The sequence below is a fragment of the Leptodactylus fuscus genome, chromosome 3, assembly GCF_031893055.1.
Source record: "Leptodactylus fuscus isolate aLepFus1 chromosome 3, aLepFus1.hap2, whole genome shotgun sequence".
NCBI lineage: Eukaryota > Metazoa > Chordata > Amphibia > Anura > Leptodactylidae > Leptodactylus > Leptodactylus fuscus.
The window spans coordinates 21,756,390-21,769,353 of NC_134267.1; the positions used below are offsets into that span (position 1 = coordinate 21,756,390).

The following is a 12,964-nucleotide window of genomic DNA, read 5'->3' on the forward strand; positions in this document are numbered from 1 at the left end:
TGTTTTACAATTGCCGCGCGCGGATTGGCCGAAGGACTTGTTATTGCTCTCCCGCCTGACACGCCCACTGCCAACCATCCGTGCTTGTGATTGGCTGAGCCGCGGTGCACACGCTCTGGGCACGCACACCCCATGATGGACAGCGACATTGACCAATAGTATTTTGTCCCTGTCACGAAGCAGCCAATAGGAACGGCGAATGGATTAGGAGGGGGCGGGGCATCTGTCGAGGTTGTGGGGAGGATTGGTGAGCGCTGCTGGTAAACACTGAGCACCTCGTGTCAGAGAGGGGAGGACGGGAGAAGACGGGAGCGGAGCCTGCAGCCTGGGGGCTTGGAGACGGAGGGCCTGCTGGTGTGCACGGCGCTGTACGTAGTCTGTAGGCTGCCATTACACTCCTCTCACGTGTCTATAGGCTTCTGCACTGCATATTAGCACATATACACGCACTATATACACTGTGCAACTACAACTCCCAGCAGCCCCTCACGGGCCGCCGCTGACAGGGCATGCTGGGCCTTGTAGTCTCTCTTCTGACCACTGATACACATGTCTGTATAGTATTTCTGCAATGCATCGATTATTGCTAGACATGTTCCATCTGGAGGGAAGGGGTGTGGCAGGGACATGTGCAAGGGCAGGACATGTGCTGCTTAGGCTCCTCGCACTGACAGCTTCTCTTCTTGCTGTTGTTGATCCTAAAGGGAGATTTCCAGGCCTGACATCGCTGCTGCTCATTAGTTCTGCGATGCTTTGGGGACAAAAACTTTTAACAAAGGACCTATGGCCTAAGATGTCAGTGGTAACTTATAGGGTTAATTTCTGGCAACGACACAACTCCATGCAGAATCTGTAATGGGGTCGCTGACTCCCTTCTGCTGCTTGGAATAGAGGTATATTGTAAGTGGCAGAGGGGCCCTTAAGGATCTGGGGCCCGGTAGTGACAGCCCTGTACAGCTAAGCCTTTGAGTATAGGATTAGCTATGTTATGGTATTTGTATTATAGGTATTGCAAGGCCGATTGATGGATTATAATAATGTGCCCCCCCCCCCCCCTGTACGTGGAGCAGCCCCTGCTTTCAATTTGATGGGACGCTGTTAGACCCCATACATGTGACTGCGGGGGCATCTGATGTGGAGCTAAGTTTGCAGCAGAAGGCAGTCAGATTCACGTCTATGGGGGCTTCTTAATAGCTCAAAATCCCCCCAGATGTGACTGCATCACATAATGTATTTCAATCTAACTTTTATCCGGCTGCAAACTCATGCACGCTCAGATGTGTGCACAGGGTCTTATTCCCATAGTGATAAATGGAGGGGTGGTGTGCATGTGTAACCTGTTTCTCCATAAGAGGGGCACAGAACCCCCATTCTCATTATTTGTGGATTCCCAACGGTCCTATCCCCATTATCAGTTATCACCTATTCTGCGCATTGAGGATAACCTCGCAGGTGATAAGACGCTGTTCACACCACCATCATAGCTGCAGTCTTCTTTATGGTCCATTTTGTTACTGGATCTCATTGACTTTAATTGAGTTGTTTAGATTTCTTGTTTTATAGCCTCTCTATGGCCTAAGTTACTATTACAACAATATAATATGTTACATTTGTATTAACAAAATAAACTGCAACATTGTAGCAAAGATATTGTATTTCTTTTTTTGCTGAGAATTGTCAGGTCATGCATAGGAAATAGTAAAGGCACGATCCCAATTTTCCCATAACTTGCCGTCACTGTGTTATGCTGTGATCTACACAGTGGGATTTGGAGTTTTGCAATAACTAGAGACTGATGATTTATAGGGTCAAGTGATCGGATTAAGTGAAAGACCCCCTATAGAGGTGTATGTATGAAAACACCTCCCTGTGGCTCATGACTGCTGGGGTGCAGGTTTGTGTCCTACTTGCCATATGGGGGGCAATTACTTAGTTCTATTACTGATAATCTTGTGGCACGGGAGCCGCTGTTAATAAGTTATAAGGTGACCTTTTCTGGTGCCGGTTGTTGTTGTTTTTCCTCTTTTCCTCTGTTACAAGTTGCTTGCATAAGGTTTGGCTGCTGGAAAGTTTTCCTCTGACTTGGCAGAGACTCTGTGAGCCGGAGGGAGGGTTGGGAATCTAGGACACTCATTGTCTGATGCCCTGGGACTTGTTGCAGAGTCTTTATTTGTCCGGTTATTGGTGAATTTGGAGGATGTTACGTCATAGGAGAGGGTTGTTAAAGCTGCCGGGGTCCGGCTGGTGATGTCCCCCCTGTGCCAGCTGCTTTGTATTATGACGGGGATTGCCCTGTCACTTTGACCTTGGCAGAGTGACCTTATTGTTGTGCACATGGAGTAGACTGTCAGCTTTGTATATAAGCATAGTATATGGGACGCTGGCACAGGAGCCGCACTCTGAGGGATTCATGTAAGTAATGCTCCTGTCCACACACCGCGGTTTATCCGTGTTCATCCTAGATAATGGGAGTGAATATGGAATTGAGTCGCAACGTAACCGCAACACACTGATCACAAAAAACCTAAACCTGATGTTTCTTCCTAAAGTCTGTTTATAGCCCTAGCTATGATATTCGGATCAGTGGACTAGCCTCCTCTGCACGCTCTGCTGTCATGTCTGCCAGTCATTTACCATTTGCAAGAAATTCTGCTGATTTATAATCAATTTTTTTTTCATTTCCTTGAATTTTCAAGATCTCTACTTCCTGTCGTTTTAAGGAATTTTCCAGGCTAAATAATGGATGACCTATTCTAGGGATAGATTATCAAAGATTGTCAGACGTCTGACCCCCAGGCCCCTGGCTGATCAGCTGTTTAGAGACTACCACCTGCTCAGTACTTGCCAAACTTTGTATAGTGGCTGTACTTGGTATCACAGCTCACCCCACTCACTTCAGTGGGATGTAGTTGCAAGCAGGCCATGTGACCAATGAAAGTGACTCTGTATGGCCTGGAAAGGGGAGCTCAGGGAGTGTTTCTGATTGAAATGGCTGTTCCGTTGGGGGTTTGGACTTCCATGGATTTTCCTAAAGATAGGACATCAATTTGTGCTGAAACCCTTTATTGGAAACCTGTCCATTCCTAATACTGCTAACGCTGGGTTCACACCAGCGTTCAGGTCTCCGTATTAGGTTTCCGTCTTCTGCTGGCAGAAGACGGAAACCTGTCAGACAGTGTGTGGCTGTGAGCGTTTTGAGCTCTCCGTGGCGAAACCGTTTTTTTTTTAAACCGGACACAAAGTACTGCATGTCCGACTCTGTGTCCGGTTAAAAAAAATCCCGGTTTCGCCGTGGAGAGCGCAAAACGCTCACAGGCGCTCCCAGCCGGACACTTTTCATATTCATTCAAATGAATGGGTTTGAAAAGTGACTGCAGGTTTCCATCTCCTGCCCTGTTTTGTGCAGGAAACGGAAACCTGCACAACGGAGAACAGGCACAGATGTAAATGAGGCTTAAGACTGTGTTCACATTTACATTTCCCTAGTAGGAACAGGAGAATGGATTAAGAAAGGCCATTCTTCTCCTACCTTTAGATGTCTTCTCCGCGCTGCCGTTTGGTATATAATCCAATTTTCGTCTGTATGCAAATGACATACTTGGCTCAAGGGATGACTTTCAATTGATCGCAGTGAGGTAGCTGATCTGCTACTCACAAAACCGTGACCAAGAATCATGTCGTCTATGGTTGGGGGCAGTTCCTAGTGCTCTAACAGCACTGGGGGCGTCCCCAGTGCTGCGAGAGAACTCTCCAATTAATAGTAGAATCCCTTTAAGCAATAATGATGGACCTATCCAACAACTGACAAAAGTGGACCGCAAGGGACCCTGTTGGCAATGATGGTGGTCTGTGGGGTGGAAGGTGTATCTGTTGTCTTCTCCATGACTTGGTTGTGCTTAGCTGACTTTTCTGGGATTTCACAGTCCCTGCCCTGGAGGCTTCTCCGATGCAGATGTGAATGGATAAGGGTTTGCTCTAATGGACAATCCTCCAGACTGATACATTCTACCTGCACTGAAACATTGTAACAAACACTCAGCGCACAAGAGATATTATGCAGCATTGGATTTAGCTCCCACAGTGATATGTAGCTGTGGCGAATACAGTTCACTGATCTTGCAAAATGGGTCTTGGACATTCCGTTGTCGGTTTCTTGTCTTTTAGATGATAGAACAGTCAATAGAATTTGCAAGGAAGAAAGTTTTAGTCAAGAGGAAGTAAGAATTGTTATGTAACTACCCTGACATTTACAGCAGGGCGATTCTTATACAGGGGTAGGGGAACATTTATAACTCGTGGCAGCACCGTTTGTATACATTGGTGAGCTGAGATTTGCAGTGTAATGGTAAAGCCCCCGCCTGCCCTCATGTTATATACAGTGTGTCTTGTACATGGCGTCTAGTAGTGATTCAGTCTGTGGGATGTAACTAGAAGAAGTTCTGCTTTTTGTGGAGCTGCCGTGCTCAGGGTGCGGGGGGTCCAGACTGGGGGAGGAGCTAGGCAGGACTTTTTTTTTTTTTTCCCGTTATTTTACCTCTCTCTCCTCTGAACTGATCCGTCACTTATTGCTCCACTTTCTGGCTGCTGCGGCTTCATCCTCCAGGTCTGTATTGTTGTTGTTGGCACAATGCCGCCTCTAGCTTATAAATGTCTGTGCTTGTTGGGATGAGAAATGTTAGAGCGGCTTGTGCTAAAACGTGCGCGCTAGGAACTAGACTGTTCTTACTTTTAAAGAAACATGGTTTTTTTTTTAGTATGCCTTTTTTCCCAACTACTAATGTAAATTTTCTATAATACTACCTGCTATGTACAAGAATATAACTACTATAATACTGCTCCTATGTACAAGAATATAACTACTATAATACTGCTCCTATGTACAAGAATATAACTACTATAATACTGCCCCTATGTACAAGAATATAACTACTATAATACTGCCTCCTATGTACAAGAATATAACTACTATAATACTACTCCTATGTACAAGTATATAACTACTATAATACTACTGCTATGTACAAGAATATAACTACTATAATACTGCTCCTATGTACAAGAATATAACTACTGTAATACTACTCCTATGTACAAGAATATAACTACTATAATACTGCCCCTATGTACAAGAATATAACTACTATAATGCTGCTCCTATGTACAAGAATATAACTACTATAATACTGCCCCTATGTACAAGAATATAACTACTATAATACTACTCCTATGTACAAGAATATAACTACTATAATACTACTACTATGTACAAGAATATAACTACTATAATACTGCCTCCTATGTACAAGAATATAACTACTATAATACTACTCCTATGTACAAGTATATAACTACTATAATACTACTGCTATGTACAAGAATATAACTACTATAATACTGCTCCTATGTACAAGAATATAACTACTGTAATACTACTCCTATGTACAAGAATATAACTACTATAATACTGCCCCTATGTACAAGAATATAACTACTATAATGCTGCTCCTATGTACAAGAATATAACTACTATAATACTGCCCCTATGTACAAGAATATAACTACTATAATACTACTCCTATGTACAAGAATATAACTACTATAATACTGCCCCCTATGTACAAGAATATAACTACTGTAATACTGCTCCTATGTACAAGAATATAACTACTATAATACTACCTGCTATGTACAAGAATATAACTACTATAATACTACTCCTATGTACAAGAATATAACTACTATAATACTGCTTCTATGTACAAGAATATAACTACTATAATACTGCTCCTATGTACAAGAATATAACTACTATAATACTGCTCCTATGTACAAGAATATAACTACTATAATACTACTCCTATATACAAGAATATAACTACTATAATACTGCTCCTATGTACAAGAATATAACTACTATAATACTACTCCTATATACAAGAATATAACTACTATAATACTACCTCCTATGTACAAGAATATAACTACTATAATACTGCCCCTATGTACAAGAATAGAACTACTATAATACTACTCCTATATACAAGAATAGAACTACTATAATACTGCTTCTATGTACAAGAATATAACTACTATAATACTACTCCTATGTACAAGAATATAACTACTATAATACTGCTCCTATGTACAAGAATATAACTACTATAATACTACTCCTATATACAAGAATATAACTACTATAATACTGCTCCTATGTACAAGAATAGAACTACTATAATACTACTCCTATGTACAAGAATATAACTATTATAATACTGCTCCTATTCTGCAGATTATCCGCTATATTTCTCTGTAATCCCGGCACTTCCCTCCAGACTTTTTTCTTACTTCTGATTAGTTTGTTGCGGTTATATTTCCAGGTTGTAGAACTAAATAGAAATAAGTAAGTAGTGACATCTTGGAGATTATCACCGTTGTCTTAATGATTATGTTGTGGATGAGGACAGGGATAGGAGGATTATTTTTGTTTGTTTTTTCTGGTCATTCTTTCTCCAGATTCTCTAATGTATACGGTTTCCCGTACTTCGCTCCAATCCTCTCACTAACAGATAGGACAAAGTGTTTGCCCTGACACCACAACTTAGATGGGACCAAAGGCCCCGGTTTTTGCAGTCCAGCGCTTGTTCAGTGTGGCCACCTACCCCAAGGGACTGGCCGCCGGCTTCTGAGGGTGACTCTCTGCTCTATTACCAGGACAGGCCTGACTTTCTTGCGCTCTTCTACATTTGCGAACCCACATGCTCCTGACAATGACACTGTTTTTATACGGTCGGCGTTGTGTATGGCGGTTTTCTGCCTTCCCGTTCTCAGGGTTGTTCTTTAAATAGCCTGTAATTGAGTAATTCCTGAATAATCTGCTGGACTTTGCTCTGCCTGATGTAAATCTGCTAATAGGATTACCTGGGCATGAGTTTTGTTTTCCGATTATTTATGGCACGGGGGGTGGGCAGATGGGGTCGGATTCCTCCGCGTGCCCCACATATAATCTGTATTCCGTGACTTTGCAGGATACAATGGCGGGGGAGCCACAGGAAGAGAACGGAACAGATTTGGAGCCTGGTCACTGTCTGGGGGACTGCTTTTTAGTTGCACATCGCATGTGAACTTCACCGAAAATTTCTAGGATTGTTAGGTCCGGGGACTCCCTGTTTATACATGGCTGCTTTCTTGCACTAACAGCGCCACCCCTGCCCCCAGGTTTCATGTGATATTGCAGCTCTACTCCACTCACTGCAGTACCAGGTACAACTTTTGCATAGATGTGGTGCTGATTCTGGAAGAAGGCGTCCATGTTGTGGACAGCCCCTTTAATTGCCGGACTGGCTTCTGTATCTTGTATGTCCTAACACAGTGTCGTAAGTAATATCTGACCACAATAACAGCAGTGCCGGCCATATTGTGCTCTGCTCACGACCTTGCCTTAAAATCCTCCCCCTCTGGACATTGACTTTGTAATGAAGAGTCACCTGCACTGGCACTCGACAGAGAACTAACAGTACTTAAAGGACTTGTATAGTATCCGGTGAGATAACCTCTTATGTTGTGGTTGTCACACCCCAGTAATTAACCTGGATGTTTGTTTTTTTTCCTTTTCTTGGTGAGTTTATGGCCCTGACAGTTTAACCCCCGGCGTTCAGTGATCTGCTCAACTGCACGGTCACGGCCATAGGCGGCAATACTCTACAGGTGACTCTTTGAAGTCTATAGGAGAGTTTCCCAGACATGCGGGTTGAGTAGATACGCTATGATGCAATGATGGCTCAGTGGTGTTATCTATAGAGGTATTATCTTCTGTTGTAATACTGTCAGTCGTGGAATTGAGGTGACTGCTTGCAAAGAAAACCCCTACACAGTTTTCAAGTGGCAGTGTATTATTAGGCTTGGTGGTCAGAGTGAATATTTTAACAAATAGTGACCACTATCTCTATTTAAAGAAATCTGGAACATCTTATCCTCCGTTTCCTTATGGGGTACTAGCAATGTCTATCAAGGACTAGAGGATTAATGAAATTTTGCCGGGGTAACAGGTGACCCATCTGGAAACCACAGGAGCCATTTCCCAGATCTGTGCTTGCGCTGCCTCTGACACATGGTGGCGGTTGGTCTCTTTACTGACACCAAGCAGAATCCTTCTACTGTGAGGAATAGAATGCAAGTACGTAAATGTAGTCTTGTATCTTCACTTGTGTGTGACCCGGGGGTTGTGGTGCGATCTGTGCCCTCGCTGCTGCTGCCGCCTCCTTCGCCAAGGTCAGTGGGATATATCGCACCTCAATGACTTGCTCTGATGGAGCGCTGCCACATCCGGAACATTACCAAGGACTCTGCCAGGTTCATTGTTTAACTAGTTGTTTTTTTATTATAGATGCCATAAAGGATTAGCCGCCGTGTAACGTCCTTGATAAAGGGACACCCTGATATATTCGCCTTTTCACATCCGCTTGTAGACTTGGATTTTCATGCATTATGTCCATCACGCTGGTTTATTTTACTGTGTATGCAGCAAACTCATGAGCGCCATCTAATGGTGACTGCAGGAAACGGTCTTTCATCACATAACAGTCTAGGCAGGGGGTTCGGTGCTGTGTATCAGGATCCTTTAAAGGGGTGGTTTGGGACTGATATTGAGCTCTTCCACCTCTTAGGCGAGTGCCCTCATGTTCATCGGTAACAGGCAAATAAATGGGACTGAGCTGCAATACCAGGCACAGCCACTATACAATGTATGGCAGTGTGCTCAGTAAGCCATCATTGGCATAGTCCCAGACACCCATTTTTAAAGGGAATGTGTTGCCAGAAAATGACCCATTTATATTCATGCGTGTAGAATTTTAAGTATTATATCCTGCAATTTTCACTCTGACCACTAAGCTTAATAGTAGCCTGACACTTTCCAATTCTAAAGGGGTTTTCTTTGCAGCAGTTACATCATTTACATCAGTCAGGAGATGCCACTGAGCCCTCACTGACAATAGATGATGTTACAGCTTATCACCTCCCCTCCCCATGTGTAGAAAACTCTCCCATAGACTTCAGTGAGGCGGCTCCAGACCATTGCTGACTATGCCCATGACTGTGCCGTAAAGCAGATCACTAAATGCTGTTAAGAGCAGAGAAGCTCAAACAAGATGGCCGCCCCATAATCATGGACAGAAAATAGAATAAAATATCTACAATCAGAAAATAAAAATGGATTAGAAAATAAGTTTTATTAGTTTATTTTTCAACAGGTTTTATTAGATACATTTAAAAACAAAAATGGCGGCACATGCCCTTTAACATGGGACATTCCCTTTAAGAGGAATCATTGGGTGACTATTATATGTGAAGATTCTGAGAATTCAGTAAAATGTTGTGTGCAGAGATCTCATATTTCAGCCCCGTGTAGATTGTTACCTTAAGTGACTTCCCATCTGCCCCATGCACAACGTAATTACGAGGAAATGCACATTCCAGAGCGGCTGCCGAAATCTGCAACCTGACCCCAGCCCCGGGTATATCTCCTCCTGCCGGGCTGTGTATCCCTATGGAGTGAGCTATCCGGTGCAGGCTTCTGGTAAGATGGAGGTAGGTTAGTCTGGAGGGTTACCTGTCACATACAAGGGTAGTGGCATCTGCCAGAGAGGAGGGAGATGAAGCTGCAGTAACCTCTTCTGCCATAGGATATGCCGTCATTTCCAATAGGACCTCTCAAGAACAAGGGACCCCTGGAGAGGCCCAAGAATACCTAAGCAGGTAGGACCCTGCACCCCTACAGAGTAACTGTCTGCAGAGACCACGGTGTTTGGGTGCACCCTGTGACCTCTACTGAATACCGACACAGCGCCGTACATTGTGTAGTGGCCGTGATTGCTGTCACTTGAATGGGACTGAGCTGCTGCTTTTCCCTTTTACTGAACATCTTCAGCAGGAGCCGCAGTGCTTGTGATCGTTCAGGTTCCATCTAACCCCCCCCCCACTGGTCACATAGTGAGGGGCCATCAATATGCAAGTTCTAGAAACCCCTTTAAACCCCCCGGGGCAGGGGGCCAAGTGTCTGCTATAATAATACATGGGATTCCTAGCCTCATAGTTATTAGTTATCAGGTTCTAGGAAAGCTGGGTGACAACTAATAGGACTGTCTCCAACTCTTCCTTCACAGCAGACTGGGTGGAGGCAGATCAGGACTCCAAGAAAGCTGAGTGAGGGCTTCCGTGCAGGTTTATTGGTAGCCACCCAGCTTTCCCAGCACTGGTTAACCAGTCTTTGCTGGAGCCAGGTTCTGACACTTTTACAGCTCGCTCTTCTAGCAGCGATGTCAGCGCGCTCTGTGTGATTAATGCGGCCGCCCGGGTTGGTGGATTATTATGGCGGGCCGGCCTCGCTCGCTCACGTCACCAGGGACCAGCTCGTGAGACTTCTCACACCCTGCATGTCCGGGCTGGAGAAGCTGCGGGAGGAGAGGCGGCTCTGGATGTGTAAGTGCTGTATGTGGTCACTGTAACTTCTGCGGCATCTGTAGGATTAGGACCCCCAGTGTCTGAGCACTGTGGGGGTGGGGAATATAGGACTGTGGGTGATGGTTACAAATGTATCGGTGACACTTGTAATTTTTTTACTGAGTAACTTATCAGATTTCTATTTGTCCCCTGATGTTACTTTGTTGCAACCGTCACCATCCAGTCATGTCTGATGTTTGACGTTCCATAGACTTTCCATTACTTTGCAGACGTCCCGGGTTACATACATACATACATAGTGGTGTGTTGTATACAGATTAGTGCCCCGCGCCTTGGGGTACTTAGTAAAAGTCCCTTGTGACGGCAGGAATGATTATCTGGAACGTGCAACTTGTGTCTTGTTTCGCAACCTTCGCAACCCCCACCCTTTAATTGTATGAAGTTGCGACATCTGTTGTTGTGGTGTTGCATGTGGTCTACTCTATGTATATAATATCCTATAGGAGCAAACATGAGTAGATGTCCCTAATACGCTGCTGCTTGTAGTCCTGCATAGAAAGGGATTGGACAGGATTTGGGGGGGAAACTTGAAACCTGACCAGGGGTCGTGTCTGGTATTTTAGGGCCATTGAAGTGAACAGAGCTGTGTTGGATGTCTACACAAGCAGGGTTATAATTTACACAAGCGGTGTCCATTTACAATGAAGTCTATGGAGGAGAGAGATAAAGGAAAGACTCGTGTAATGCTGCAGATGCCTCCTATCTGTCAGGAGAAGACTGGAGCGTTGCGTTATACCTGATAACCCGGCACTTGTCATCTTTCCCTCTCCATAGACTTCTATTGTACTGTCTTGATCCGTGGTAGGAGGCAAATATGTGAAGAAATGGGCACTTTTTTCTTATATAAAGTACAGTGAAACCTCTCTAGAAGACCACCTTAGTGAGAAGACCACCTTAATGTTTGGAATATTCTAACCCTTCTGCGTACTTGCTCTCTTTACAGGTGAAGGACGCTGTGAGCAGCCATCATGGCGGCGGACGCTATTATGCTAATGAGGGGCCTGGCCAAGCTCAGTAAGGTGGTGCTGGAGGTGCAGGCTGGGCAGCTGAAGCAGGCGGTGGTGGGTAAAGATGTCGTCAAGTTCGCAAGAAGTTTGCAAGTGGCAGCCGAGGAACGATTCAGCGACACCATGGGGAAAGTCCAGGTATGTGGCCGTAGTATACGAGTAGCTCCTCTACAATGAAGGGGGTTTGCCAGACCTTATTCATCAACTACCTATCCTTAGAATAGGTCATCAGTATGTGTTTGGGGGGTCCCATGTGTGACCCCCACAGACCAATCTGCTGGTTGGACAGGCTGTAGAGTTTGGGTGAGTGCTGCCTCCTCTTCATTGATTACCAAGCACAGCGCCTTACGTATCCTAGTGGTTGTACTTGGTATCGCAGTTATATTAAATGAGTCTGAGCTGCTGCTGTACCATATAACCGATAAACGTGATGTCATCCGTACAAGGAAGAGGCCGCAACGCTCATGAGTAACAGTCTCTTCATCCAGCTGATCTGTGGGAGTCCCAGGTGTCAGATCCCACCGATCAGATATGGACAACTCATCCTTGTTATAAGTATGCAAGTCCCGGAAAACCACTTTAATCAGAGCCACAGTGTAAAGCATGGTGGACGAGTCCTGTTTTGTGCAGTGTAATCTCTATAGACTGCACTATTACAGCTATTGTCATCCAGCTTTCCCAGGGTCCTGAGGGGCACATCCCATTGGTTCTGTTAGAAGTGAGGACTTATAGCAATGCGGTTGTGCTGAGGCTGCGTCTGCCTGGGCTTGCTGGGAGTTGTAGTTTGCAGCGCGTTGATCATTAATGTGTTGCTTTGCATTTCAGGAATTTGGGAAGCAGCAGGAGAACCTCTCTGTGGAGGGGATGGATATTTTCGAAGGCCCGGCCTCGGAGATGGCTGGCATGGAGTTCTCGCCCTCCTCCAGCCGCGGCCCCGATGAGACTTATAACCTACAGTCCAGTATTCCCAATGCAAATAACAACTTCACCAGCCACGGCCAAGAAACCCCTTCCTTCCGTCCAGACCCCGACAGGGACAATGGGGCATTATTTGGGACTTTCAGAGACTCTGCGGGACCTTTTGCAGCTGCTGGTCAGAAAAGGGCATTTCACCAGGATCATTCTTCCGTCAGTGGGCTTACAGCGGAGGACATTGATAAAGCCCGGGAGGCCAAGTCCAACCCCGAGAACAAGCCTCATAAACAAATGGTACATCCATATTTCTGCAACTCTTAGTTTCTTCTCTGTTTATGTCAGTCTTCACTGTAGTCCCTGGTATTTTATTCACGAACCAGCAAGCTCAAGATGAATAGTGTGGGCTTTTGTTCTTTTTAATGTTTCTCTTATTCACACCCCATTAAATCCACTTAATATGAGTTCGGCAGGGCTGTTTCTATATCTAAAGCCCTGTACGTGCCGGGCAGATTACCAGCTCTGAA

The 12,964-nt window shown here is 44.8% G+C and overlaps 1 protein-coding gene across 2 annotated transcripts in view; it reads left to right on the forward strand.

Moving 5' to 3' along the window:
• The first annotated feature begins 231 nt into the window (after positions 1–231).
• The window catches only part of COQ8A (coenzyme Q8A), a 28,510-nt gene continuing 15,777 nt past the window's right edge, over positions 232–12,964 (forward strand). Inside the window, exons 1-3 of one of the 2 annotated variants that reach the window (XM_075267229.1) lie at positions 232–368; positions 11,462–11,663; positions 12,351–12,734. In XM_075267229.1, coding sequence (XP_075123330.1) covers positions 11,487–11,663; positions 12,351–12,734 — 561 coding nt within the window. In that variant the 5' untranslated portion in view covers positions 232–368; positions 11,462–11,486. Of the gene's footprint in view, positions 369–10,400; positions 10,477–11,461; positions 11,664–12,350; positions 12,735–12,964 lie in introns of those variants that run through there. The other variant, XM_075267230.1, reaches the window with a different exon arrangement.